This window comes from Capronia epimyces, assembly GCF_000585565.1.
Source record: "Capronia epimyces CBS 606.96 chromosome Unknown aczIQ-supercont1.4, whole genome shotgun sequence".
Taxonomy (NCBI): domain Eukaryota; kingdom Fungi; phylum Ascomycota; class Eurotiomycetes; order Chaetothyriales; family Herpotrichiellaceae; genus Capronia; species Capronia epimyces.
Window position 1 is genome coordinate 2,663,903 of NW_006912907.1, and position 27,839 is coordinate 2,691,741.

At 52.3% G+C, this 27,839-nt stretch overlaps 13 protein-coding genes across 13 annotated transcripts; 6 read left to right on the top strand and 7 right to left on the bottom strand.

The window, feature by feature from the left end:
- Nucleotides 1–2,564: 2,564 nt before the first annotated feature.
- A1O3_05595 (serine/threonine protein kinase) lies at nt 2,565–4,919 on the top strand (the record flags this gene model as incomplete). Its single annotated transcript, XM_007735715.1, has 4 exons — nt 2,565–3,176; nt 3,234–4,430; nt 4,483–4,647; nt 4,776–4,919. The coding sequence occupies 4 exons, from the start codon at nt 2,565–2,567 to the stop codon at nt 4,917–4,919; spliced, it is 2,118 nt and encodes a 705-aa protein (XP_007733905.1).
- Nucleotides 4,920–5,969: 1,050 nt separating this feature from the next.
- Nucleotides 5,970–6,959, bottom strand: A1O3_05596 (uncharacterized protein; the record flags this gene model as incomplete). The annotated part of the gene is made up of 3 exons (XM_007735716.1): nt 5,970–6,176; nt 6,245–6,547; nt 6,609–6,959. The coding sequence occupies 3 exons, from the start codon at nt 6,957–6,959 to the stop codon at nt 5,970–5,972; spliced, it is 861 nt and encodes a 286-aa protein (XP_007733906.1).
- A 2-nt stretch (nt 6,960–6,961) lies between these two features.
- Nucleotides 6,962–7,477, bottom strand: A1O3_05597 (uncharacterized protein; the record flags this gene model as incomplete). The annotated part of the gene is made up of 1 exon (XM_007735717.1): nt 6,962–7,477. One exon carries the CDS (start codon nt 7,475–7,477, stop codon nt 6,962–6,964), a length of 516 nt encoding a protein of 171 aa, XP_007733907.1.
- A 1,974-nt stretch (nt 7,478–9,451) lies between these two features.
- A1O3_05598 (uncharacterized protein) lies at nt 9,452–11,206 on the top strand (the record flags this gene model as incomplete). Its single annotated transcript, XM_007735718.1, has 1 exon — nt 9,452–11,206. One exon carries the CDS (start codon nt 9,452–9,454, stop codon nt 11,204–11,206), a length of 1,755 nt encoding a protein of 584 aa, XP_007733908.1.
- A 562-nt stretch (nt 11,207–11,768) lies between these two features.
- Nucleotides 11,769–11,984, top strand: A1O3_05599 (uncharacterized protein; the record flags this gene model as incomplete). The annotated part of the gene is made up of 1 exon (XM_007735719.1): nt 11,769–11,984. The coding sequence occupies one exon, from the start codon at nt 11,769–11,771 to the stop codon at nt 11,982–11,984; it is 216 nt and encodes a 71-aa protein (XP_007733909.1).
- A 544-nt stretch (nt 11,985–12,528) lies between these two features.
- A1O3_05600 (uncharacterized protein) lies at nt 12,529–12,852 on the bottom strand (the record flags this gene model as incomplete). The annotated part of the gene is made up of 1 exon (XM_007735720.1): nt 12,529–12,852. One exon carries the CDS (start codon nt 12,850–12,852, stop codon nt 12,529–12,531), a length of 324 nt encoding a protein of 107 aa, XP_007733910.1.
- A 944-nt stretch (nt 12,853–13,796) lies between these two features.
- On the top strand, nt 13,797–14,813 carry A1O3_05601 (uncharacterized protein; the record flags this gene model as incomplete). Its single annotated transcript, XM_007735721.1, has 1 exon — nt 13,797–14,813. The coding sequence occupies one exon, from the start codon at nt 13,797–13,799 to the stop codon at nt 14,811–14,813; it is 1,017 nt and encodes a 338-aa protein (XP_007733911.1).
- An 817-nt stretch (nt 14,814–15,630) lies between these two features.
- Nucleotides 15,631–16,159, bottom strand: A1O3_05602 (uncharacterized protein; the record flags this gene model as incomplete). Its single annotated transcript, XM_007735722.1, has 3 exons — nt 15,631–15,831; nt 15,883–15,998; nt 16,051–16,159. 3 exons carry the CDS (start codon nt 16,157–16,159, stop codon nt 15,631–15,633), a joined length of 426 nt encoding a protein of 141 aa, XP_007733912.1.
- A 732-nt stretch (nt 16,160–16,891) lies between these two features.
- Nucleotides 16,892–18,520, top strand: A1O3_05603 (uncharacterized protein; the record flags this gene model as incomplete). The annotated part of the gene is made up of 1 exon (XM_007735723.1): nt 16,892–18,520. The coding sequence occupies one exon, from the start codon at nt 16,892–16,894 to the stop codon at nt 18,518–18,520; it is 1,629 nt and encodes a 542-aa protein (XP_007733913.1).
- Nucleotides 18,521–18,959: 439 nt separating this feature from the next.
- A1O3_05604 (uncharacterized protein) lies at nt 18,960–20,453 on the top strand (the record flags this gene model as incomplete). The annotated part of the gene is made up of 2 exons (XM_007735724.1): nt 18,960–19,214; nt 19,266–20,453. 2 exons carry the CDS (start codon nt 18,960–18,962, stop codon nt 20,451–20,453), a joined length of 1,443 nt encoding a protein of 480 aa, XP_007733914.1.
- A 762-nt stretch (nt 20,454–21,215) lies between these two features.
- Nucleotides 21,216–21,589, bottom strand: A1O3_05605 (uncharacterized protein; the record flags this gene model as incomplete). Its single annotated transcript, XM_007735725.1, has 2 exons — nt 21,216–21,395; nt 21,566–21,589. The coding sequence occupies 2 exons, from the start codon at nt 21,587–21,589 to the stop codon at nt 21,216–21,218; spliced, it is 204 nt and encodes a 67-aa protein (XP_007733915.1).
- Nucleotides 21,590–23,570: 1,981 nt separating this feature from the next.
- A1O3_05606 (uncharacterized protein) lies at nt 23,571–24,908 on the bottom strand (the record flags this gene model as incomplete). The annotated part of the gene is made up of 2 exons (XM_007735726.1): nt 23,571–24,432; nt 24,496–24,908. The coding sequence occupies 2 exons, from the start codon at nt 24,906–24,908 to the stop codon at nt 23,571–23,573; spliced, it is 1,275 nt and encodes a 424-aa protein (XP_007733916.1).
- A 2,325-nt stretch (nt 24,909–27,233) lies between these two features.
- On the bottom strand, nt 27,234–27,786 carry A1O3_05607 (uncharacterized protein; the record flags this gene model as incomplete). The annotated part of the gene is made up of 3 exons (XM_007735727.1): nt 27,234–27,330; nt 27,388–27,507; nt 27,572–27,786. 3 exons carry the CDS (start codon nt 27,784–27,786, stop codon nt 27,234–27,236), a joined length of 432 nt encoding a protein of 143 aa, XP_007733917.1.
- Between the last annotated feature and the right edge of the window lie 53 nt (nt 27,787–27,839).

Genomic DNA, 27,839 nt, shown 5'->3' on the forward strand with positions numbered 1-27,839 from the left:
TAGCCATGTCAGAGCAACACTTCTGAAAGCATAGCGTGTGAGGGGTTCTAATGCATCTAAGAGGGCGTGTGAGGGTTTCCCAAGCATCTAAGAGGGCGTGTCAGGGTTTCCAATGCATCTAAGAGGCGTTCATAGCGTTCACGGAGTCCAGTGGCCTCTTTCCTTCTTTACGCCTTGGGGATCGGCATCGCGTATCAATTGCATCCCGTCCGTCAGGTCTGAATGCGATCTGGGTCTGCACTCGGCGTGGATTGTGGTGCGTTCGCCAACATTGCACTTCGAATGAAGGGGGACAGCAGCATCTGCATTGGGAATTGGGAATTGGGCACATGATAGGGTATCGAAAGAGTTGACGCTGGTTTTCTTTTTTGGCTATGACGATAATGACGGCTACGGCTACGAAAGAGAGAGGGTGGGAGCGACAAGGACGGAAGCACACCTACATGACTAGACTGGGGAGATATGGACCAGATAAGACAGAATGAGACCATGTGCAGGTTGGAATGAAGAAGACATGTCAATCGATCTCCTGCAGAGGCAGCATACAATCAGAAAGAATCTACATGTCCTGACACTAGCCTCATCATAATCATCTCCACGTCGTCTTGTTCATCACGCTATCACCACAGTCACAAGGCCGTACATGGGACTGGGCTTGTTTGCTGACCAATGACTGCCATCTGAAGCCGTCTCTCGATGCCTGTGAAAACAACGAGGCACCCACGGCGCGCGGGGGGAACCACTAAAACAGGTCGGGTTCCGATCGATCTCGTAGGCGACAGGAAGTGGGGATCGACGAAGCTTCAGGGCGAATATGGCACATCAAATTCCGTGCCCATTAAAGATCGAGGCTGCTGTGGAGGTGGAGGGTCCTTGAACGCGGAAGAACGGCAGCTATTACGAGTACAGTATTGCTTCTAGCTTTGGCGCCATAGGGACGACCCTCTTAGTTCTCGTAGCGTCAGATCCAGTAGGTAGGTTGGCTGTATCATGTACGTGGTCGCCTCAGATGGAAAACGCCTTCTGGATCCGGTCTGCAGGCAGCTAGTCGCGGTGGAACGCGCATGCTGTAAGAACCTCATACACAGGTGTGGAGACAAGTAGGGAGCAGCCTCGTTGGCCATAGTCCCGCGGCGCCGGTGTCGTGAATGTAGGTGATCGTCCATCTCTTCCACACACACATACACGCACACCATGCTCGTTTGTGTGTCTTCAGTCGCATGCCAATTGGAGCACGTCCCATATCAGGTCTAGGCCACTGCTGGTTGTCCAAACCAGTCTCTGCCATCGAAGCGAATTCGACGCATTTAGGGCCAGGCAGGTGCCGGCGAGAATCTCTGATTCCGGTCCAGGACTTCCTCTGGTGTAGTGTTTCCAGAACTGTTGCCACTGCCAGCCTCCCTTTCAATGACTTGGAGCATTTCAGCTGAGGACACCTTGGTCACGGCCTCGCTTCTCCTTTATCCTGTCTCCTTTGCTCTTCCCGAAACCCCTCGAGGGGCGTCGAAGACTTGGTAGAGGTTTGGCTGCTGAGTGAGCCGGCACGGCTCTCGGCATGGCTCTGGTTGACACCATCCGGCGATGTCATCCAGCCAGGCGCTGATTTAACAGAGCTCGTACTGCTGTTTCGCTGCATGGCAGACGAGGTAAGCCGAAGGCAGTCATTGCAGTGTTGGCGATCGGGCAAGGGACGGCTGTAAACATCGATGGAATCGAACATTATGCGGTGACACTCAGGCCGGCTCGTGAGGGAATTCGTTGAGATAGCAGGCGCACGAAGGAAAGAGGATTGCAAAGGATAAGAAGCGAGGGAGATGGTACATACACTTGTGAGTCCTCGGGTAGAGCCAGAGATGCGGTCACCGACATGGCAGATACGGCAGCTGCATTCGTTGGTTGGGGTAGAGGTACAGATTACTCCGTACTGGTCACCTGCTGGTCGTCCAGAATTTGTTTCAAGCCCTGTCACGTTTCGACCAAGTTCAAGTTGGGTGGGAGAGAAAGTGGCGGTGGTGGCGGTGTGGCCAGGTGCAAGCTGCCAGGTGCCAGGCTGAGCGCTATTCAACTTCGAATATCTCCAATTCTCAATTCTATTCTGACATGTCAACCACCACTCGAAGTCTGCATCACTGTCCTACCGGTACTTGGTACCTGGTACCTGGTACCTGGGCCATCAGGCTCCATACCTACCTAGAAGTACCCTCGTCCTCTCTCCTATCGGGCCGTGAATACTGTACACATACGCACCTCGTACCTCTCCTGCCCCCGCCAAACCCGGATAAGGAGAAGGAGAAGGGGTCGAGGGCGCGCATGGGCATACAACTTGAAGCACTTCACCACCCGGGTTACTGCCTCTGCCGCAGCCTCATCCGACCTTCTTCTTGTCTCTACACCCTAAACTTCCACACCAGTTACGGACATAATGTACCTACACAGTGATGTCCGTTTACCCTAGACTGCTGCGTGCATCTAGGAAGTCAGACTGCCCCTCTTGACCCTCAAGTGATCAAGAACTTCATGGAGAAATCCTGAATCTGAGCAGCAGACCTGAACTGATCGCCGACATGTCCTCTGGCCAAACCCCATTGAACATGGAATTGTGGTTCCGAGTCCAGCAAGAATACTATCTGCGACAGCGCGAAGATCATCTCCAACAAGTCGAGGGTCTTCCGAGCTTTGTTCCACGCGGATCATGGAAGTCTGTTTTCACCTCCGAGGAGCTGAGAAGCCGGGGTCTCATGAGCTTCATCTCGCTGACAGATGAGTCTGATGACTACACATGGAAGCGCGTCTCTGGAGAACTTAATGGCCGTGGGAAGATGGTCATCTTATGGATTATTCTTTGTCATGGGAGCTTGACCATGTTGGACTGTTTTAAGACACTGGAGATATGTGACAGCCAACTTCCCATTGACAGCCATCTGGCCCGGGCAGTTTTCGCGGACACTGTTTCGGGAGATGTTTTCTATGAATTTCAATTTGCTTTCTCGGCTCGGGTCCTCCGAGAAGGATATTTTGCTGAAGTGAAGGAGCCCTCGAGGGCCGAGAAGAGATCTCTTATGCCTTACATGGAAGAGTATCCTCTTGGAAGGGGTGCCTATGGCGTCGTTGCCGCGGTCAGAATCTACTCGGGTCATATTCAATATGAAGGCCCAGGCCGACCGCAAAGCACGGAAGTAAGTGCTTTGTTCCTTCACATTGAACAACGATATTTATTCTTACCAACTCTACAGTCGACGATCCTTGCACGCAAAAAATTGATTGGAAATGAAGCTGGTGAACACTACTCTACCGAACTGCACTTCATCAACTGGCTTCAGCAGATCCGCGAAAAGCCTCACAGAAATATCATGACTCCGTTCTGCGGCTATGGACATTTTGTGAACAATGTCATGACCTGGAATGTCTTTTATGAACGCGCACAGTGTAGTCTCAATGACTATCTGGCCCACGACAGTCACTTTCCCATGACGTCCAAGAGCAGGCTTGAGCACATCCGTCAGATGGTTCACGTTGCCGAGGCCTTGCAGTGGCTTGCCGCGAAGACAGAATCCTGGCGCGATGGGTTTGTTGAGTCAAGCTACTACCACTGTGATCTCAACCCAAACAACATTCTGGTTTGCGTGCGCAATGATAGCCCCAATGGACTGATCTTCAAGATTGGCGACTTCGGTCGTGCATTACGACATTCTCGTCCGTTAGAGCCGGGTCGCACACACAATCGAGATGGCTCGAGTGCAGTCAGAGTACATTCCTTTGAATCAATGTGCAGTGCCCCAGAGATGTCGGGTAGTGACCCCTTTGTGGACCAAAAGACTGATGTGTGGTCGTTTGGCTGTGTTCTTTTGCTCGTTCTTGTCTTCAACACCTATGGCGTTGCTGCTGTGGCAGAATTCATCGCCAGTCTGGCCAGAAGATCCGACGACGACAGCTTTTGGCTAGTGGAGGAAGGGAGGTGGAAGTCGCCCACGTTGAAGACAGAAGTTTTGAATTGCATGCAACAACTCCGCGACCTGACCCAGGACAACACTGACGGGGCTGTGGTTGATGGCCTTCTCACAATGTTGAAGAAGGAGGTTTTCCAGACCAAGCCCAAGTCGAGGGCCAAAATTGATGAATTGCTCAAGCAAATGCAGAGGATATACGCCAGCAAGGATCAAGTTATGCCCAAGGAAGAAGCACGGACGGCAGAGTCAGACTACCTTCTCTGCGCCCAGTCGCCTCAGGGAGAATTCGAACTTTTCCACGGAAGAAGAAACGGGCATACCTTGTTCATTTGGCGCTTTGGATGGGTTGGCCCTCTACACAAACTACGACCCATGAGCCCTCCTACCACGGACACAGTCACGACACCGCGCACCATTTCATACTCGGACTCTTGCGGAAATGACAAGATCTGTCAAGTCATTTCCAACCGAGATCTGTTCGAAGTATGTCCTTCTCAGCCCGTCTCTTCTCGGGTGCCGCTGACACAATCCTCAGGTACTTCTCTATTCGATACCAACCCCTCCCCATACAAGAGTTATTCGAGACTTCATCACTTTGTTTGGCTTCGACTATGCTTCATCCATAGCCCTCTCGCCAGATGGAAACTTCCTCGCCATCGACACCACAACCAACAACACACGAAGGCTTCGACTGTTTGATGTGAGAGAACTGTTGGAGCAGATGCCAAGGCAAGTTCTCCTGTTACACGTTTGGTGCAATCCTGTCCTGAATTGTCCCCTTCAGCCATTGATACCTATGTGTAAGCGACTGATTGTTATGGTTCACAGAACCCGATCCTTGCCGCCAGTGGTGCCCCCCGAATTGTCACCAACAGGACTGAGCGCTCCATTTTACGACAAATTCAAGTCAAAGCCGGCACTCACAAGAACCTATGCTCAGGAGTCTCGGGTCCTACGATTTCGAGGAACTGACAGACTTAGATTGTACCACGGGGTTAGACATGAGACTGGAGATGGGCGCGTATTTGATGTTTCCCTGTGGGACGTATCCAACTATGAGCTCTTGAAGGTTTTTCGGCTGAGAGATAATGTATAGCATTTCCTCGCACCACCGACGAGACCGTGGAACGATTGAATCACTCGAGTTCCATTGCTAATATATGGTTGAACCTCTAGGACCACGAGCTGGAAAACTTCGTCACCGGCTTCGCCCCATTCAACTCTCGACCCGGGTTCGCCGTGATTCTCCACCACAGGACCATCAACTTATACACTCCCGAGTCCAGTGAGACTGTTCCAGTCAGCTGGAGTCACAAGAGCGCCATTCTCACGACGCCTGACGACTCCTGGGCTGTAGTTATCTGGGGTGGCAACAGATTGAACGTGTCGGGATTCCCCCTGCCATACAGGCCAGGAGCAGAAAAGACTCTCAACATTCAAGATGCCCGGAAGTACACGTTTAAGTCGGCAACAGACAAAGCTTGCATCACCGTCGGCGAGAGAAACGAACAGTTTCTACTCATCACTTATCGAAACGGCCGGTCTGCGATGTTCAATCTCGAACCCTTCTTCTTTCGTGACGAGTCTGGGTCGAATTGAACTTGAGTCAAGCTGTCACGCCACAGAGACACCAGAGGTCTAGTAGGAGGATATGCGTCCACCTCCCAGGCCCTGGCGGCGTTGGGGACTCGTTTACAGTCCTCGCTGCTGCCACCCCGCCATCCCCAATCGACATCAATGCCGTCAGCTCCTATCACAGTCACCATTTCTTGGACGTTTGCTGTGAAGTGCCGTGATCGTATCAAGCCTCCATCTTATACAGGGCACCCGAGTCCTCCCTGGCTTGTCCTCTGTCGAATGGCGCGCCTCGTGCTCCACCTCCAATATCCAAGTGTCACCAACGTCAGAGGGATAGCGATGGCTACGAACACCCACACCAGAGGTGACATGGTCCAATGCACCCTGGAGTCATTGCTCACGGCGAAGAAGCCCATCCCGAACAATCCCTAGCCATGACAACCGTCAGTCTGAGAACATACTCCACAGAAGACACAGAAGGGGGCGAATTATAAATACTGCAACAAATGTCGAAGGCAAGAATAGCAGAGTTGTAAATGTAGTGACGCGCATCGAGGAGCTGTCTTCCAACGCGGACTTTGTGAGGTCGTAGATCCTGTTGGACATGTCTTCTGATGTATGTTGGCTTTTCAGACTGATTGTACCTGCCAACTGGAGATTGACTTAGCTAAGGTAGTCCCCAAAGTGCACAGGATACACATAGGACGTGGCTTTCTTACCAACTCCGTTATACGAGATATCTTGGATAGATTGAACTCGATGTTGTCACTGTACGCATGGATGCGGGAGATGAGATTCGTCAGCAACTCTTGCATCTCGAAGGCCTCCTCCTGCGTAACGTGTCCCTCTTTCCCAAGTTGATCATTGATCCGTCCCAGAGCTTCGGCTAGTCGCTTCGTCGCCGCGAATATCGCACGTAAGGGAGCGAGACGTGATTCCAGATAGTGGAGAGTCGAAAGGTCCGTGTACGTCTCTTGAAAAGGCAATGCATCCCCGATATCAATCGTCACCGTCAAGTTTCCCTACCTCGTGCAGGGCGTTAGCAAAGGAGGTCCGGTTCGAGTGCTAGGACGTACGACGTACCAGTTTCCAGACCTCGTTCTCGAAGTGGCTAATGTAAAATCGCCAGTTTTGGACGCGTTCCGCGAACAGAAACAGATGGATCGACAGGGGATGGTCCAGGATAGGGTTGGGGTATTCTCCTCGCTGCGGATCCAACTTGCGAGCCAAATCGTCCCTAGTTGTACTCTCCCGGTTGGGAAAGACCAGGATCCACGTACTCTGCTTGATGGTTGTGTCATATTTCTGATAGATGCCGATTTGGCGGATGGACCATTCAAGTTGGCTCTTGTCGCCGCTCAGGGCTCGAGGCTCGGGGAATTTGAGAGCATATGCGACTTCTAGCGTTCGATACTTGATGTAATCAGCGTCCATATTCAAACAACGGTGACTCCCAGTTTTGACTCGCCCACAATGTTTTTCCGCTGCCGCTTCGACAAGGGTTCCGAGTAGGCCTCTTCGAGCCGGTTGGTCTTGGGACGGAAGGCCAAAATCACCTGCTGGAAGGGTGGCATCACGTCGTGACATGCCAGTACTGCTTCCAGCATGCCCTTGTCGACATCCATCGGCGCGTATGAGTTCTCCTTTGTGAGGGAGCTGAGCCTAACGTTAATCTGGGACAGGGACAGGGACATGACCAAGATGGTTTGGGGGGTATCGCACATTACTTGGATCAGGTATTTGTCTCGCTTCGTCTCTCCCAGGTGATCCTGCAGTGGCTGCGCGGTGGAAAACACCCTCCTTCCGAGTTGCAACTGGGTGGCATTGTCTGACTTGGGCGGCACTGACTCAATAGACGACGGGGTGTGGTGCGTAAGGCTGAGAACTTCAATCGACAAGTCTTCCTGGTTGACTGGAAGCCGGAAGACTGGTTCCAGGATCGATAACTCCATGATGGCTAGTTACAGGTAGGTAGGATAGGGATGAGGTTAGGGAGGGCGAGCACATACAGTACCTCCAGCCCATTGTCGGCATCGCAGGAGGGACATGGATTCCAAGGTAGCACGGCAGTGGGAGGCTGATTGTTAGGAGCATACAGTACGTAGGGAGTACGGAGTACAGTATACGATTCTGCCTTTCGGACCTTAAGGACCTTAGGCCTATAGGAGGCTTAAGGTAGGAAGCTCCTATGTAAACTTAAGTCTTGGGAGGCTTAGGGGCGCCTTAGCCTCTTAAGCCTTAGGTAAGGGCGCCTCACTTTACACAGCTTACGGGAGGCAGCCACCCGCCTAAGCCCAACCCCAACCCCACCTTCCACCTCCGCGCCCTGTGGCATGCGGCGATCTGATTAATATACAGACACTCCGTCTATATATGCTACAGGTTCCAGTCAAGATCCGAGAACCCTTCCCAACTACTACATCGTCGCGATGACAATGACAGGATGTGCGCCCTCGAAAGAGACAGGGGGCAGTCTCTCTGTCTCATCCTCCATCAACCACTCGAGCTCCTCGTGAACTTACTGACTGCCGGCCTGGTAAGGTCATGTCACATATCAGCTTTTATGATGACGGAACACCCATTGAGGTGATATTCTCACTGCAGTTCGGCATCGCTGAGCCCACTCGGCGCCACATACGACCAGAGGTCGTGGGCATGCTAGCATAACACTCATATGTCAATAGACCGTCCTGCAGTTTGCGAGTCCGACTAGTACATGTACTGTAACCCAACTCGAAGGACCTCGGAGCCACCCACCTTGATGCGGAAGCTCTCCTTGGAAAGATGAGGGAACTTGGCATGGAGCACCTCATACAACGCCTCCTTCGATTTGAGGTAATGGCTGGTGGTGAATCGAGGCATTTGAGTCAGTCAGGGCACGCAGACTTGGGAGATTGTTCCTTTTCTTTCTTTCTTTCTGATTTGGGTGCAGAGAGAACGAAGGAGCATACAGAGGCCATGGACTCAACACTGAACAGGCGGTTTATCACACGTCAGGATTCTCACCTGGATTTTGGCCAATGGTCACGTCCGGGTTCTGGAGGACTGCTCACCGGTTACAACTCGGACCAGGCCTGAAAGACATGGTGGTGGCTTGCGCAGACTACGCCACCACCATGACTGTGCACTATCTATGGGTCGAGTGTCCGAGGCTACAGTACCGTATCCCCTGAGATTGTGTTTCATCCCATGTGTAGCGCCTGACTCTTCCTACGCAATCTCCACCGTTTGTTTGCAACCCAACTGATGGACGGATACCTTCTGGACCAGCACTCGAGTCGCACCCAGTCCCCAATCCTCGGGCTTACTACTATTGCGAAGTTCAACCCCAACGGATCGACAGTTCCAGACGGCTGACTGACTTCTAGAGCCGCAACGCTAACATGCTGCCAGGGGACAGAAGAACCCCGAAGCGAACACTGATAAGGAGACTTTACCAAAATCCGTACAATTCCAAGTCCAACGTCAGTTCAAAGATCCGGATACTGCCAGTTCCTCGAATCTTCGCGCTTCCAAACCCATCGACAGTTGTGGCTGTGCCCTTTGGGGCTCTGCCTTTTCTCAAGGCAACCGCAACGTCATCTTTGCCAACTGAATTGCGCATTCTGTAAAGGGTCAGATGGCTTCGCTCGATTTCCATCGGCCACCCCCTATCATCATTCCACGCCTGGAACAGTTCAAATGAATACGGATACACAGTCGCTCAACGGGGATGGTTATTAGGAAGGGCATGGAACACGGATGCTCGATCAGGAGGGCATTGTGGCCAGCCTTCTCCAATGTACAGAAGATATTCACCTCCACGACCTGTCCCAAATTTCTCCCGGCGTGACCGTATCCCTCTAGAGTCCTATCCTTATCCCACATACAGTCGACACGATTCGCCTGCGCCGCAGGATACAATCCACGATCAATCTTCGCAGTCCATGTTACTCCCGGGACAAGGTTACGCAGCTCGGAGTGATGAAGACCTCGAGCAAGAGCATGCGAACGGGGATTCTGATTCGGTTCAAATCTCGCCGGCGAACCAGCCGGAGAATGGCTTTCCCACCAACAACCACCCGCCTGATACCGTCATAAACTATGGGGACGAGCAACAACATGAAAATATATCATATCCAGGGGCTGCTGCCTCTTCAAGATCTCTCCCGGCGACAGGAGAGGCAGACATTGAACAAAATGCTCTTGCGGATACCAATGCCAATGGCCCCAACCCACGGTCGAACGCGGCTGCGGGACCCCAAGGCGCTGGAGTGGGAGTCGACCGTACTCGTACCATTGCCCTGTCACTCAGGCGTGAGCTTCAACCACGCCACATTTTCTGTATATCGATCGGTGCAGTCATCGGCATGGGCTTCTACATTAAGACCGGCATTGTGGCGACCATTGGAGGCCCAGGCAATGTGATCTGCGCGTATTCATTTCTGGGGGCACTGGCATTCGCCGTTCTGCAAGATCAAGCAAGACTGCTCCACGTCTGGCCCATTCGGGGCGCCTTGGTGGCGTTTGTTGAAGACTTTGTCGACGAAGAACTTGGTCAGGTGGTCGGCTTTATGTACTGGTTGACATATTGCTTCTCGTTTGCTGCCCTCACCGCCACGGTCGGGATGCTACTTGATAGCTTTGACTTGTCCAAGACCGCCTCGATCCTGCTCTCCGTCATCTCCATCATCGTCCCCCTGGTGGTAAATCTGACAGACATCCGATATCTCAAAGAATGCGAGTTCTGGTTTGGATTGCTGAAACTGGCCATCGCTGTGACCTTTAACACGGCCATGATGGTCGTCAACCCGAAGGTCGGCTCGGACTCCAGCTCTGGCTCTACCTCCGACTCCGAGTCCACCGAGCGGCAGAAGTTACAAACGAGAGAAGTGGTGTTCACCAGAACCGGACGGGCGTGGTGGATCGGGGATTTCTGCATCGCGGTATTCATCTCGGCCTTCGCCTTTGTTGGTATCGAAGCGGTGGCAGCAACAGCCACCGAAGTTGACTTCAGCAGATACCGTGACGCCGGTGGTGCTGGTCCTACCCCAGAGCCAGATCCAGAAGCAGTGCGTGAAGCTCTGGCCCAAACTCCACATCTGGACCAGAGCCCCTTTAGCGGGCCCGCCTGGCTCGTGCCGCTCACCACCACTCTGCTTTACCTGTGGGGAGGGTGGATTGTGACCGAGAATGTGGCTTCGTCTAACCCAAGTCTTGCCGGAATTGGACTCACAACCACTGCAAATGCGAGTGCGAGTGCCAATGCAGATGACAAGTTGAACTCGACCTTGACCTCAGCCACTGAGGCCGAGAATCGGGCTACGATGGGCTCGATCTTCATCATTGCCGCTTCCTTCAGCAAGCCACTCGAGACCGGACTCCGAATCTTGCTGATTCTGAACGTGGTCCTCACCTCCAGTACGGCCCTGTACATTGCGAGTCGCACGCTGTATGCACTCGGCATGAGACATTCGGGGGTCTTGGACGGGACCAATGCGGCGCCTAGGCCTGGGGGGAAGCAACGTCTACCTCGGCTTCAGGAGTTCCCCCATCTGCTCATCTGGAAGAACAAGTTCCAGGTTCCGTTTATGGCAGTCTTGATGTCGGTCTGGCCGTTCATCGTTGCCTTCCTGAGATATCGGTGGCCTGGGGCAATTGAAAAGGCAAGTCCGACCGCCCGCTCGAAAAGTCAAAGATGATCATGTGCTTACAATGCTGCAGATGATAACCTGGGTGTCGGAGGCGGGATCGATGAGCTGCATCTTGATCTGGGGATGTGAGCAACTGGCCGCGTTGCGTCTCTATGTGTGGTAAGCAGTACTCCGTACAGTACACCCCAACCCTGCCCTGTTCCCCATCTCCTGTGCCTCCTCCCGAGGTCTCCTGAGCTTTGTAGTGTTCTAGACTAACCTTAGCCTGCACGAGGATTCCAGCTTGAGGAAGCACCAGGTCTATTGGACTGGGGCTCTGCAAAGACACATTCCCATCACGGACACGGCGTGGTATCGACTACATTGTGCAATTTCTCTGGTCAGCGCCTGCTTATGCCTCCTCATTGTTCTGGTGGGCGGCATCCTCGTGTGCGTCTATACCGACGACAAAGTGCAGATTTCTGCCTTGTGTGGGATCGTGAGTGGAGTCTCCGTTTCTATCTCTCTCTTCTCCTCGTCCTTGTCCTTTGTCCTCCGCATCAGTATCAATATTCGATGGGCTTCAAGCGTTCAAATGGCCGACCAAGACTGACTTTGCCGGCTGCTCCAGATGGGATTCTTTTTCCTGGCACCGCTCGGCCTCAAATTCGCCAGAGGGAAGAAGTTGCACTTCTTCACCGACCTGAGCGACGACGAGGCTCTCCGCATCTTGTTCGACAGGTATCCCGAGAGACGTATGACGAATCTCACCAATCTACCTCCGCCGGAGATGCATTTGCGCTACGTATTGGGGATTTTCCCGCTCAAACCGGAGCGAGCCGAATGAGCTGGAACAGGCTGCATGTGCCATGTTCTTGGAAGGAATCTCTCTTTGTTGGCGCTTAAGACTGGGCCTAAGCACGATTTCAATTGTTCTAGATAAGGTAGATAGACACAAGGGGGTAGCTTAGCTACATATGCATCTGAATCTGCGTCTGCATCTACATGTCACGGAGCAACTTGCGCAAGCGAGCATACATTGCTGAATGCGTATCTGATCATGTCCGAAATGTCCGTTGTACCCCCGACAATAAGCGACTTGCACGTGTTTGATCTCCTCCATGTGGTATAGACGGTACCTTCATGGTATTGCATCCAAACAATGAGTGAACATCCTCACACGCCGCACACAAAACAACGGTCCAACATCAGTGGTTCGAGTCCAATCTAATCTCAACCCAGCAACCACCATCCTCCTGTCCGGCAATCCCGCAAACACTGAATCCAGCCTCTTGGTTGCGAGGCCTTCAAGACTGCACCTGGTATGACTGAGCAATTCCACCCTGTGGACCGAGGGCTCTCCCAGTGATCCAGTCAGGAGGCGAGGGCCCTTACTCTTTTCTTCCACTGTTGAACCAAGTCCAGCCAAGGATAGGGCTTCTCTTGATCTTCTTGCCACTGTTGAACCAGGTCCAGCCAAGGATAGGGCTTCTCTTGGTCTTCTTGCCACCGTTGAACCAAGTCCAGCCAAGGATAGGAGCCCGTTTGGCGAGATCGAGATCCTCGGCGGGATCTCGTGCCACTAGAACATGATCGGTGTCCTGTCGAACGTAAAGAGTGTTGGGCTCAATGATAGGCCCTGGGTTTGCAACTGGCATGGCTGCCGCAAGGTAGACGAGAGCAAGGAGGAGAAGGAGGTGAAGGGATCGATGCATCGTGAGTGTGGCTTGTGTAGTATTTCGAGGTAAATGGAGAGGACTTGGATTGAAAAGCTCTGAAAACCAAAGAGGGACGTTTCCTAGACTTTGTAGAAGTAATTGCCTTGGGCTTCAACTTGGATGGTTTATGAGGTTGAGGTCTTTGTGGATGTGTTGGTCTTCTTCGTCCAGCAGGACCTCAAGCTCGTTCTTATACATCGAAGCCCGACCTCATGCAGCGTACCACCTTCAGAGCATCTCAAGTCCTCGCTTCTCAAGCGCGCAGACTACTCCAGAAAAGCAAGAGGCTCAGGAGGCTCTCCATGCTGGAGAGGCCAAAACATCCAGTCGGAACGGAGAATACACTGGCCTCAAACACATCCTGTCAGAGATTCAGGTAGTTCCGTTCCTATGGGTATCGTCGGGGTCTATCGCCGTGATGGCCTTCATCAAGCCTGTCCCAAGGGCTAAGCCAGACATCCACGTCTCTGGTTGGCCCTTTTGGCGACCGCTCCAGGTGTCGGCTTCCTGTAGATCACCCTTAATACTCTGCCATCACATCCTTGGGCTGACCTATTTTAATGAACAAGGTTGTAAGCGCCGTGACTCCATTATCCGCACTCACGACCGAGTAATTTGGCGTCTTGTCGATGGTCCGTTGAAGCTCGGATACGTCGGTTGAGGCTCGCGTGTGAACGAGGTCGCAGTAGCGGTCGTGTTGATTCGATGCACACTGGCAGTCTAGGGCACCAAATGGCTAGTAGGGGTTGATGCGTATGGTGCAAGTCAAGTGATGGCGGTTGACGAGAAGCGACTGGCCAACGTCGAGTTGCACAGAAACGACGGCGCAGCGAGGACCGGCCTAAGCCAGGTCGCGTTGCATAAGCGACGCGCCGGTCATTCTGGTAACACAGCTGGATTCCTTGTTGAGGGAAAGCGCAGTCTTGAGTATTAGTTAGTTGATGGATCCGCAAGTCTTCGGCCTCAAAAATGTTGACAACTCCATCCAGCATACAGCCTACCCCCGCCTACGTGCCTTATCACGCTGTGATCTGAACTCCTGGTGGAGTGACGAGGCGGTTCAGGATGAAGAACAGCAGGGCACGTCCACCTTCCACCGCCAGATCCTTGTCCGCACAGGGACTTCAAAGCAAGGGAGCATCAGCAATAATAGAAAGAAGAGAATTAGGTCTTATCAATCGACTGGGATTCCCGGAAGCCCATCGAAGCTCATTGGCACAAGCAGCGTCCAAATGCCCTCCCCCAACTTGAAGTCCTCGAGTCAAGGACACGGACGATGCCCGGTCAGAAGACAGACCTATACTTACTCTGTCCATGTTCTGAAGGCAGGCGCTTCGAAGACCGCTCTGCAGCCTATTCTCGACTTGTCCAACCGCATCTTCGACACGACGTTGATGCCACCCACCCATCACTCGTCGCTAGATGAATGGCATACGCGTCTCTCGTCACATTCGACCATTGGAGGCGCGATCCTGGTCTCTGCTATCGCTACCACAGACCTAACCCTTCCCTCCCGGGCGTGTAAGGAGACGACGAGGGATTTCAGCTCTTCCCCGACCAGTGAAATCGAACCGGTTAAAACCTCATGGACCACTGACGACTTAACTGCCCCCTCATCCACTAGTGGACCAGAACCTGTTGGGTTCATCTTCGCCATCCCCAAGACAAGCTCCTCCCTTCCGTGTCCGACCCTGCATATCTGGCTTGCTGGCGTCGCTGACCAGGCGCGAGGCACAGGCGTTTTTGCCGCCCTGATGAGCGAGGTCGAGAAGCACGCTCGGGGCGACGGTATCGGCGTCGACCAGGTCCAGGTGCAGGCCTTGACCGTGTGCACTTTCCCGGCAAGGTTTGGCAGGATGTTCGCAATCTTGCAAAAACAAGGGTGGGACGTCAGAGAGCGCATGGATGATGGGAAGGTGCTTATGATGAAGGGTCTGGGAGTTGGGACATGCGTATAAGCTGGAGCTGGAGGTTGAGGTACTCTCGAGACAGGGACAGATCTCCGACAAGCGCCAATACAAGATCCGGTGATGCACACCCAGAACAGCCCCGATGAAACCTCTCTTCCCACTCGACCAAACAAGGACAGATCCTTTGAATGCCAGCGGCGTCACTGCCAATCATCTCGTGTACCGAAGTCTCTTTGCTCCACACAGAGGCAGAGACATCCATCCGGCTCCCAGAACTCTTTGGTCACGGCTGCACGAACGACATACTCATGATTTTCACGTAGACCGCTTTGAAGTCCTCGTTCTTCGCTCGAGATCCAACATGGAAGGTCTGACCAGCATCATTACCATCATCGTTATCAGCGCGGGCATGAGTCGTGGCGGGCGCTTGGTGCGGAGGGATTGATGCCATGAACAAGGCCGTCCTCCCTGATAGCTGCGAAGGGGGCCTTTGCCCTCTTCCACCCAGCCTGAACCAGCGGCACCAAACCAACACGATCAAGACAGGGTGGGCCTCGCCTGGCCTAGGGTCAGCAAGTTCTACCTGAACGAAGGAGACAGGGCTCAGCCTGGGTCTCAGTGTCATGAAAGGCTAAGTAAGTCACAGGCCCCATTCCGCCTACATAAGACGTTGAGGTCAAGCTGAAATGGTCAAGAGTGTCCCGAGGGTCCTCGGGAGACCGATATGGAGGCACTGAAATCGAAAGAATCCAAAGATCATGGCAAGCAGAATTATGGCCGAGAATGTCGATTCAAAGCGTACTGTTCATAACATTATTCACAGGATATCTCACAGACGCCAACCCAGCGTATGACCAGTATACAACTACTTGCCACCAAACCAGCTGCTGATCCCACTCTTCGCTTTGGCTGTTTTCTCTTCTACCGTCTTGTCAAACTTGTCAACGGCACTGTTGAATTCTGTGCTCGTCTTGGAGCCAAAGTCTTTGGCTTTGGCTTCGGCCTCGGCAAATTTAGATTTGGCGTCAGCTTCGGCCTGCACGAATTTGTTTTTGGCGTCGGCAGACTGTGGGAGTCAGCAATGATTGCATCAGGCGATGGAAAGCGCATTTCTTACTGTTCGGTCGACCTTCTGGCCGACTTGCGATGCCCAAGCTTCAGCCTTCTTCTCCGCTTCTTTTTTCTGGCCTGGTAATTCCTTCTTTATCTCGGCAGAAAGTTTGGAAGCATCGGCTATGTCATGATCAGCGCCTGCCTAACCGAAGCCCGCCTGGGATATACACACCTTCGAATTTTTTCTCAGCAGTCTTAGGGTCGCCTCCAGCGTTGTACAGGTAGTAGCCAGCTCCACCAGCGATAGCCAACCCGGCGACCGTAAGCCCACGTCTCGACATGATGGTTGTTCTAGGGCGGAAGTGGTTGAGGAACGGGGGATGTCTAGAAGTAAAACGTTCAATGGTTGTGGTGGGTGAGGTCGAGGGTGGTGTCGAATGTTAGAGAAGTCGCAGGAGAGTTGGGAACACGAGACTTGAGTTAGAGACCAGGTAGCTAAGTGCAGGGATCAAGCCGTAGAAGTAGTCGCTGGGAGAAACGGTTGGTGTTGGTGGTGTCATCAAGAACCGGTTGCAATAGGGCAGAGGAGAGCAAGCAGGCGTGACTGTGACATCATGGCTGCCAGCTGGGAAAGTGGCTAACTATGGGGCACGCTCCCCGCATCACCCAGCTAGTACTTACCTACGTAGTAGGCAGCAGCTGCAAACTGCCTAGGCTGGAGCTACGTAAGTACGCCCAGAGGTGGCGTTCTCGCTCCACCAAGAAATCCTCTGCCTCTGCCCACGCGTCAACGACGTCAAGACCTAGCTAAGCTAAGAGGTGATATCCTTCAAGCTCCTCCTGCCGCCAGAGTCTTTTGTGATTATCTGTCTGTTTACTCTTTTCCCAGCCTCGAAGCTCCTGGGGAAACCAAAACGTGGGCAGCTGGAGGTCGATAGAAGCCAACTTTCAAGTAGGGTGCGGACCTCATTCCTCAGCAAAGATCATCTTGCCCGGTTTCGACTATGAATCTCAACTGAGCATTTCCGGCTGAAGCACTCTGCACCACTCCTGGACCACTACATGGGAGAGGCATGTCAGAAAATGTCTCTAGACTCTCAACCCGCATCTCCACCCTTGATGGCGCTGCGCCAGATCCTTACGATCACGAAATCTCGTTAGTCGATACCACTGACACTACGCATCATGATGAACCTCGATCAGAGTCCCCGACTCCAAGCTCGCAGAAGCTCGCGAAAAAGACCACAAACTCGTCGATAAAGGACCGGCTGGCAAGAAAAAAGCACTCGAACTATGCAAAATGGCAAGAGGGCCGCTATTTCCCCAAAGCAGACAGCACTGTCACAGTCCAAGAGCGGGATTCGACATCGGCACACCCAACCGAGCCTGGGACAGGCGCAGTGACAGAAACTGTCGACTTTGCACCTGGCCACAGTGTCGACAGAGGGCGATTGAATGCACAGAAAAGAGGCAAAGAGTCTAAACATCTGAAGGAGCAAATTCACGAGTATGATGTTCTCTACGAGAACCAACGCGGGTCATTTCTCTGCGGGATCCCTTTGTATTCGCACTCGTCTCTTCTGCCAATAGATCCAGCTCCATGGGTGAATAAGGACTTGCATGATTCACCTGTCAACATCACCAATGCTCAAGTACCAGATCCGAGTTGGGAATGGGCCTGGAAAACATGGTATGTTGACATGAGTTACGATGTGGATGAACAAGGTTGGCAATACTCTTTTGCCTTTGGAAAGAATTGGTCGTGGCATGGTACACATCCATGGTTTCACTCCTTCGTCAGGCGAAGACGATGGCTGCGAAAACGTGTCAAACGCAACTCGGAAGCTCGTTGGGGCAAGACAGGAGGCATGGGTGCTGCACATCATCTGACTCAAGACTATTTCACCATTCACTCGAAACGCGATCGAAGTCCGGTCAGTGCTGTCGATGGCGCCGGTAAAACCGCCCGGCCATCCAGCTTCATCAGTTTTCCGGACACGATCGGTCCAGAGGAGCCACCTGAAGATGTCAAAGATGTTGGCACTCTACTCAAAGCCCTCAGATTTGCCACAGTCGATCGGGAAAAGATTGACCTAGTGAAGAAGTTTGTTAACCAGGCTGGAGACGAACTGGTCTATCTCAATGATCATATCCCAGACATAATGTCCTTTTTTGTGTTTCAGAATTCAAGGAAACAGCTGCTATCGTTCCTCAAGCAGACAACGGATGAAGCACGACAGCATCGGCAGAAACATGAGGAGGAGAACAAGCCCGAGGGCGACGCAGAAAGTCGAAGAATCGATAACCTCCTTACTGCAGTCGAGGCCGCCAATGCTGAAATACGGGGATTGGAGTTTTGGAGCGATAGAAAGCATGTTCTCCAGACTTCTGACAATGATAGCATGGCAACGGGACCCATTGCGGCCATTTTCGACGAAACTGCACCAAGGCAAGAGGTTGAAGATGATCCAGTGGAAGAGATCAAAGGCATACCAGCGAAAGCCGACCTTCGAGGAGAGACTACATCAGCGGCTCCCAATGCAGAGCAGCAATCATCCATTGAGAATAGTGATGAGTCGGAGCAGAAAGAGGACAAGGGCAAAGGCCGAGCAGATGAATACGACAATGAAGATGATCGAGTGGAAACGGGTTCAATCCCACGATTGGGCCCAGACGATCTCCTGGTTCCGGATCAAGATTAGGACGCTTCTGAAGGACACTGTATTGTTGGTTAGCGCAGGCGTTGGTGGATTTTCAAGATGGCACATGATGAAGACCAATGAAGTAGCATAATACGGAGTACACATATGGAATGATACGTGGGCGATTACTACTACACGAAAGTTTTCAATGTGGCTGGTGAGGCAAGGCTGAGAAACTAATATAACCTAATCGGGTTAGCTTTAAAGTGCGCGCGTATCGGTCGCGTCTCACGACGCGTCCTTTGACAGATCTCGAGCATTGAATTCCAGCCACCGCCAGAATTCCAGAGCGTGAGCGTGATTGTGATTTTGGATACTCCGTACTCCGTACATTGCAAAGTGTTGCTGTCTGCTTTTGACGATCCCGTGTCTTACTGACCTTCCCTCAATTACTGCCATCCAACTCATCTTCCGGTCGCGCCTTCCATTTTCCTGCACCATGGCTCCTGCCGTTCACGGAACCACCAGTCGAGTCAGCAAACGGCAGTCAGGACTGCGAAGCTACGCAAAGATCTCCAAAAGCACCACTGCGCGGCTCAATGTTGAGGCAGTTTTGAAAGAAGCAGCAGTCCGCCCCGTCGTCGACCTCCCTACACCAGCCAAAACAGCGCTAAAGCGTCCACACAGCCAGGTGCAGGATGGCAACGAGGTTGGGCCGGAGAGGGGCAGTAGCAGCACTGCAGCCTCAAAAAAGGTATCAATCATTGAAATCTCTCGACGCAGACTCATGCTGACTTTCTGCCAGCCAAAACTTCAATGGCCTACAGCACCATCGTCCCAATCGAAACGGGGTGGCTCGATCGACGTTAGACTTTCCCCTCCACTCGAACTTCATCAACTCTCGCTTGACAGCAAGACTTCAGCACCATCAGCCTCTTCTCAAGAACTTCCCAAGGTCCTCCAAGACCTGGTTTCTCTACACGGCGTATTCCTCAGGGCGTTCTCGTTACACGTTGTCCACAATGGCAGCTCTGCCCCCGCAGACTTGAATATCTTGATGGCCTCGGTGACGAGACTATGGAAGGAATATACGGTCCAGAAAGAAGACATCCAAAGAATGCTGGCCATGTATGAGCTTGATAACACCATTGAGGTCGTGGCTGGTCAGGTCTTGACACACCAGAATAGCCCCTTCAAATTGACAATAGCTGGAGGTGATGCTGTCCGCTACAGTGTGGAGTATGTGGGTAGTGGTGGCACCAGCAAACTATTGGGCTCGCCGCTTGATGAGTCCAGACTGCAAGAATCCTACGAGCTGCATGTCGACGCAGTATTCACATCTCAACGCGACAAACCTAGTGGTTGGCTCTACGGCGAGAATAGCCGGTTTCCTCGCTTGGCATTCACTATGGGCATTCAAACACAAGCTCGCAAGGGGAAGGCAGCTGCGGCACGAAGGGAGATTCTTGGTCTCTCGGCGGATGCGCAGAACCGGCCAAGGTCGCAGTTCTCGAGTGCACCGGATCCTCTGCAGAAGGAAGAGATGCATACCCCCGAGGTTGTAAAAGATCGAACTTTGTCCCTCTTGGAACGTGTCCGAGCCAAGGCACTCGCCGGTTCGACGTCCACTCAGCTTACTCCCGAATCCATTGTTCGTCGGTATGCTCTTGGCCGAATTCAAGAGGTGGTCGAGATCCTGCGAATGCTGCAACAGCGAAAGTTGGCTTCCAGGTTCAACTCTTCCGTGCATTCCAGCCCAGGAAAGGTCCGGGGTACGGTCTCGTTGAGTCTGAATCAACTTGTCAAGGACATCAGAAGCAGCCTCGCTGTGCCGCTTGGAGAAGCAGAAATCAGAATGTGTATCACTATCCTGGCCAATGATGTTCCGGGTAGGTGGTTGTCTGTCTATACGATGGGAACGGTTCAGAGCGTTGTACTGAACGGGCCGGGATTGAGTGGTGTTGAAGTCAAGAAAATCCTCAATGGATGTTAGATCTGAGAGAATGTGACGACTGCGAGTGAGGTGCAACCGTTCGTTTTGAGCACAGCCTGTCTGGATATATAGTGATGGCGACGCCACTTGGAATTATGCTCGGCGTTGTGTTTGATTTGTTAACAGCACGGGCGCCTGGTCATCATAAAGATGGTGGGAAGGCAATGAAGTCATGACATGAGACACAATAGACTAGAAATCAAATTGGCTCAGAAGCGAAGTTCGTCAAAGCGAGATCAATTGGTTCCTCAGTTCGATCCCTTTAAGAAGTTTGTCACCGCGGACGTCAAAATTGAACTGCACCTCGCATATTAGGCGGTTGATCGCTTCTAGCCATTCCACCTTCATTCAGTTGGCATCAGGAGCAGCGGAAGTCAGGTGTGCTGTGGCTGCGTTCCAGCAAGACGAGTACGGACGGTCTGTCTGTCTGTCTTTTGTCTTCCTAATTCCTCAGCACAGCGATCACGTATCTCAATGTCACTAGAGCCGGCCTAGAGACACTCGGAGCCCCTTGACGGATTTCCCGCTCCTCGGTCCTAGTACGCGTGCACGCGTGCCGGGGTTTCGTATCTGGTAATGATCCACCAGGCGTCTATGGAATGAATGGAATAAGACTGGATTAGCGCTGACTTGGGGACAGACAAATCGATCGGGACGCGCGTGAGAGACCGGATGATGGGAGGGTTGTTTCGTGCAGGATTTGACAACAGAGGAAGAACCAAGAACCAGTGCGGCGCGTCTTAGGGAATACATAGACAGATGCTATGTTTGTGGGGCATCGAAGGGCTTGGGGGCGACCGAACTGAACTTACGAATACATCCAGGCAGCCAGCCCAGAATGGTGAGAAGGATGTTGATGATGAAGTTGGAATCGCAGCCCGTCTTGAGAAAGACGGCGAGCGGCGGGAGGAAGATGGCGAGGAAGTAGAGAAGGACGTCGCTCTATTGGCGGCATTGGACGTGTCAGTGGTCAGGTATGCTTGACTCGACTTTTAAACCTTGCAAATATTGGAAGTGGAAGTGGAATGGGAAGTGGAATGGGAATGCGAGTCCAAATGACAGTCCAAAGTGTCCTTTGTTTTCAGGAGCGAGGATCCAGGAGGCCCACGTACCGTCGAGGAAGCAGGACGAGCCATTCTGGGACTCTTGAACAACCAACCAACCCGGTTGGTTTGCAACAGCTGACGGACGAGGTCTAGATGGTCGAAGTATGGAGTGTCAGAGTCTCGGGAGGGCTGTTTAAACTGCTGGCTGGACTGGACTGGACTGGACTGGACTGGACTAGACTTGCTGGAGAGTAGTGTCTTCCTTTCGTACTTTGAGGTCGATAGATAAGTAGGTAGGTTGGTAGGTGAATTCTACGACAATGCAGGTAGGTGGCTGGTGGTCGGAGCTGGGGGACTCGGTCACACTTCAGCCGGCGAGAGAGTCTCAATAAGAAGGGAGAATCGACCTTAGCTTAGCCCTCAGAGAGGTATTTATATGTAGAGTACGAAGTACAAAAGAAAGGAGGGAGGACCAATATCAGAGGACTCGTAATCCTGGCCATCGAGCAGGGAACAGGGAGTGGGTGCTCCATCTGACTGGGAACCTGAGTCTGTGATGACATGACGTCGAAGGTACCACGTACTCGTACAGTACGGAGCACCAGGCTAGGTGCCAGGGAGTAGTAAATACGTAAATACTACTTGACTAAGCTTGCCTTCCAATACTACGTATGTACTCCGCAGTAGTTCCTGCTACTCTGTACGGAGTACTATTACTACCACCACATGCAGCAATTCCACTTTCATATATTAATTCAGTGTCTCTACAATAGCGCTCTCATACCACACATACCACTCGACAAACATGATCACGAATTATCATGTATGCGTCATGCTTCAGAAACTCCATTAATATTATGATATTATTTGAGTCAGCATCGGGTTGAGCCCTCCCAGACCGACCAGTTCAGGTCGGTGCAGTCAGGTACAGTTCAGTCCAACGAACCATGCATCTCTCTCAACCCTGCCTCTTGTCTTCTGTGACCATTGTAGTGTGGAAAAGCCCTATCCCACCGCTCGTAAATGGCCTCATGGATCGCACCAGCCTTGTCGAACAGCTGTCCTGCTTCCGTCACACAATCCCACGTCTCACAGCATAAGCGCCCGCCACTGCCCACATGTGACAATGCTAGTCCGTTCATGAATGTTGATCCAATTGGATTCTAGTAGCTGTTAAAATGTGTGTCTCCGTTGGAGGTTGGCTGAGTCGAGGCTGCGACCTGGGGTCAGACAAGGATGGACCTGGCATGTCGGGCTGCAACTTGAAACGCCTTTCTCCACCACCCCGATGGAAATGTGTGCTTCTCACAGAAGCTTCTGAGGCGTTCCAATCTGCATGCTGACTGGTTGCCTGAATCGACCCAGAACCAGGCAGTCCCTCTCTCTCCCATTTCACCCTCCTTCTCCTGAAACTGGAACACAGACAGATTGAAAAGAAACACCTTCGTCCGTTCCAGTTCATGTTTACACAAGCGAATGGCGTGTCGGTCGTAACCATGTCGATATTGTTGTACACAAGCAAGCGAATGTAATGGTTCCAGCCAGACGGGAAACGGTAGACGCTCAATGGCCAAAAAATCCTTCCAACACAAATCCACTCCAAAAAAAACCCCCCCTATTCCGGGTGCAGCGAGAAAGTAAAATGAGGCCTAAACGCAGGCCAATAACTCCGCTGTAAAGGTGTTGCTGCTGTAAGGCCAAATCCAGAACCAACCGGTCTGGGAAGGAAACGACTGTACCACAGAAAAAATTTCCAGTAGATTTATCCGCTCACCGACCCTTCGAATCGACGTTCTTAGTCGCCTGCGTGATGAAAGTATGGACCAGGCCAGCGGTCGGTTTCGTCAGGAGCTGGGGATAAGATGCATCAGGCCGGTCGCTGTTGATTATCACAAACGTAGTTTGCCTCGTCTATTTACAAAATCAAAGGGTCGCTCATATGCAAGTTTCGTCCGTAAAGCGTCACATTGGTCGAGCAGAAAGCGCCTTTATCAAGGATGCTGAGACTCAATCAAAGATTGAGAGGTGGAAAGCGGCAGGGGTCCAGATGGAGGACGTCGCAGATCAGAACTCATCTTTCGTGGTTTGAATACGCTCCAGTCCAGATATTCTGACTCTCCTCGATTGGACTCAGTGAACCCGAGGAGATTGAAGACGAGGAGCCGATCGTCCATTCATCGCTGTCCGGCCGAGTATCGGCCAGGCCGGCCAGATTGTAACCGTAGTCATTGTGAGATTCACCGACCTCGATGTAGTCGTAGTCCCATCGATATCGCTTGTCCGGCTGGAGACGCGGAAGGAATCGAGCCTTGGCGAAGTAGAAGATGACGCCCGCCAGCATGCTACCAGCAACCAGATCGACGGCATAGTGATGTGATAGGTACATGGTTGCCCACCATAGCCACATGGCGTAGATTGCGAATAGGGGGGTGAGTTTCGGGAAGACGTGGCTCATGAACAGTGCTTCCAGAGTCGAGGTAGCCGCGTGGAGGGACGGAAACGCCCCAAATACCATGGGAGATGCTGTGAAGCCTGATGTATACATGTCAAAGCCAAGCCAAGCATCGATACGCGCCAGGCCGGCTGGCGAGCCCTTCATTGAATAGTTGGCAGGAGCCAGCCCATACATGTTCTCATACCATGGCGCGGCACAAGGAAGCAGGACTTGAGTGATGACCCCTATGAGATTCATATAGCCGAAAGAGAATCCAAACACCGTGACCGTTGTCGGTGGTCCCCAGATGAACATGATTGCCGAGCACACAAAGGGAGCGCCAAAGTGGCCAAGGCCGTACGGAAACCAGGCTAGTAGATCCAAAGCCGTGTTCTTGTGCGCGGAAAGAATGTTGCTCAGGTTGGCGCCGTAGAGGATGTTCTCGAGGGCAGGGAGGACTTTGACCCAAATAGGAGGCCTCCATTCGGCGGGTATGAACCTGTTTGGACCCAGGATTAGTTTCTTCGACAGCCTTCTTTGTCCCACCCCAAAGCGAACTCACCGGCAGGAGTAGAACCAGATCAAGTATGCAGCTATAGGCATAAACGGGCGGAAGAATTGTCTCGTAATAGGGAATATCAGGGAGGCGAGGAGGAGTGTAGCAACAGTCATTTTGACCAGAGGGCCGGGCGACTCGATAATGCTCAACGAGAAAATCCCGATGACTGCAAGAAACAGCCATTGTCCGTCATAGAGCGTCCATTTGTGATTTTGCAGAGAGCGTAGCGTGTCAGACGGCGAGAACGAGGTTTGGAGGGCTGAGATGGATGAAGCAGGTGATTGTCGATTCCGTAGCTTTGACCGTAGCTTGCGCCGTAACCTGTGAGGCACCAAAAGTTGTATGGACCGCCATGGCATCTGCATCTGTTTCTTGTACACCGCAGCGTCCTTCCAGGACGGAAGTGACGCCTGCATGGCACGTGTCGGATTGTTTGTCGGTGTGGGAACAGTTGCGCAAGAATTAGTCGCGGATTTGGCAGGTATGGAATCGATCCCGAGACCAAGGTGGCGAGGAAGACAGGAGGAGGGAGGAGGAGGAGACGGAGGGCAGAGGCGGCGAGGTTGGTGGTTGTACTGATGCCGAAGTTCCACGGATAAAGATGAGGAAGAGAAGATAGGAGGGGAAGGGAAGAAGGTCGGAAAATGAGAAGAGCTGTTTGCGTGAAGTTAGGTGAGCAGAAGAGGTAGTGGTAGAGGAACGGCCGGATGTGGAAGTCGGCGGATGGATAGCAGCCACAGGTGGACGGCGAAGAAGCGGCGAAGAAGTGCAGTCGAATTGGGGGGCTTTAGGCCTGCGGTAGCCTGTAGGTATGAGAGGAGCAAAAAGAGATGCCTGATCCCCACGGACGAACCGATGAAGCCGAGCTGTGAGTTAGCGACTATCCGTCCAGAAGGACTAGCCGGAGGGGGCGACAGGTCAATACTAGTCACAATCGATACAGTGGGATAATAGGTCACTACCAGGTCCCTAGTAGGTATTACTCGATCCTCAGGGATCCAGGCCCCTCCAAGCTTCGGCCGCCTCTTAATCAATGAATCGCAAGCTATAACTGGCCCCAAGTCTGGGGCGAGCTCCGGGCTTGTCGGACGGCCTAAAGAGTCTTTGTTAGGGGGCCGGGCCCCGATCCACTCATGCCGTCGCCTCGAGTCACCCCTGGAGAATAATTTTATTAAGTCATATCCGTCCTCAACTTCAGCTTCAATGGTGCATCGCCGAGACAGAAAAATTCTCTCAGTTACAGTGGTCCAACGTCACCACCACCAACCAGCCTGAGGGCTCATGCATTAGGTTTCCTGCTCACATGGTTCGTGATGCAGATGTGCAGAAGCCCGCGCCTACAAACAATAACAATGACCTGGAGTAGGTACATATTGGAGCAATATCGCCGACGACTGTGCGAGAAAGACATAAAGCATTATTATGAAGGGCTGATGCTGTGCCGTTGAAGCCGTTCTTTGGGCACCAGCCTCGTAGAGTCTCTAGGCTGTTCACGAGGGGCAGGGTCCTTCCCTATAGTTGCCTAGATTGTGCATTATGTTGATCGATGAGCATAATTACCTTACCTACCTACCTACCTACACATACTCTGGACTGATGGCCCGTTCCTCCACCGAATTACCACTTGGCACTGGATATACCGCTGCTACTATTACACATAGCAAATCAAGCGATGCTGACTCTATGATTGCCAGCAATTTCAACCTTCTCCATCTCGTACAAAGTGACCAGTCTTTGTGTGTATCACTATGATTTTCTCTTAGTTGTGCTGTTTCCTTGTCCCCTTGTCCGGGTTTGAATGTTTCTTCCTCACCCCTTCAATTTCCCATCCCATGTCTTACGGGGCAACGAGTCCGTGGTCCCCTTTCCCCTTTCGTAGCGCAATCTGCTCCACATCGTTGTCTCTTCTCGGACTCCAACGCGCGAGACCGAGCGCCAACGGCCTGGCTTGTTCGATCGACAAAATTCGGCTCTCGTGTTCTGTTCCTCTGTCATCGACTTCCTGTCAAAGGCACGTGAGGCCCAAACATGCTAAATGCAAGCTTATTTTGTGCATAAAGGTTGCAGATTGAGGCTTGGCTTCCCGTCGAAGCCGAACCAGTCAAAATATACGAAGGAAACTAGGAACAAGAGTGCGAAACCGAGGTCACAGGTAACTGGAAATCAGAAGGTGGACGAGGCCGCTGCCCAGGATGATTGGATGATCTTTTCCCAGCTAGCCTGCAACTCTTGGGTGTGTCGTGGTCAAGGGAACTGTTCATCAATCATCAACTTGCTGCTGAATCAACGTGACTGCTGCAAACCAGAAAGCTCTCTACTCGGTATACATACGGAGTACGGATACCTACCTAGGTAGCTACCGTCGCCCAATGCTGCAGGGCAGCCATTGTTGACAGGACACGAGCCAGTTCCAGATAAAATTTATCGATAGTTGCTGGGACATTCAATCCTTTTTGGATCGATCCAGAACTGAAACCTGATCATTATCTATAGATCCGTTCCAGCACTGACCATTTCCTGCTGCAGTGTTCCGCTTCAGCTTGCGGACCGGAGCGCAAAAGTTCCTAGATCGGTTTCGTCTCAACCGTAGCGTACGTGTACCCTCGAAAAGAAAGATCATCAAAGGTCTATCTATGGTCATAATTGGTCACAATGACCACCCATCTCGCCCACTCATGTCGGTTCAGCATGTCCACGTATTCCTCTGCGTTCCTCACGCTCTGGCTCGATGCATTCTAGTTTCAATGGACTTGTGCGGACGATGTCGTCGAGAGATTGGCCTGACTCGAGCCATGGCGAGAAACGGTGGGTGTTTGGTGCGAAGAAGGTCGCGATGACCTAGAATAGACCATTAGCACCTTGATGAGATCGTCGTGGTGAGGACGGCCAACTCACGGTTCTTTCTTTTGCGAGGGCGGCTGGGATTGAGGGCTAGCGGATTGATTTGTTTGTCCCCAACCCAGACGCGATTTATATGCTGGCCATGACGAGTTGTTCCAGATCTTAGTTATCACACTGCGGGAGGAGAACAGTCAGTGAGTCCATTCCGGTTCCCTCAAATGGTAGGGGCGATATATACCTCTGCGCCGCATCCTCCTGCTGCTCAAACGTTTTCTCTTTGACACCGACTTTCATTCCTCCACGGCTAAACGATACGTTCTTCTTTTCTAACTTGATTCTCGTCTTGTGTCCCACATCGTGAGCCACAGAGTATGCCACGAATCCAACCGCCGCCAAAACAGCGACCACAACAAGGAGAATGATCAACGGGATGATCGATCCGGCCGGCGCCATCTTCTGAGGGGCGGTAAGAGTGCGAGTATCGGCGCGGGACTGTCTGAAGAAGA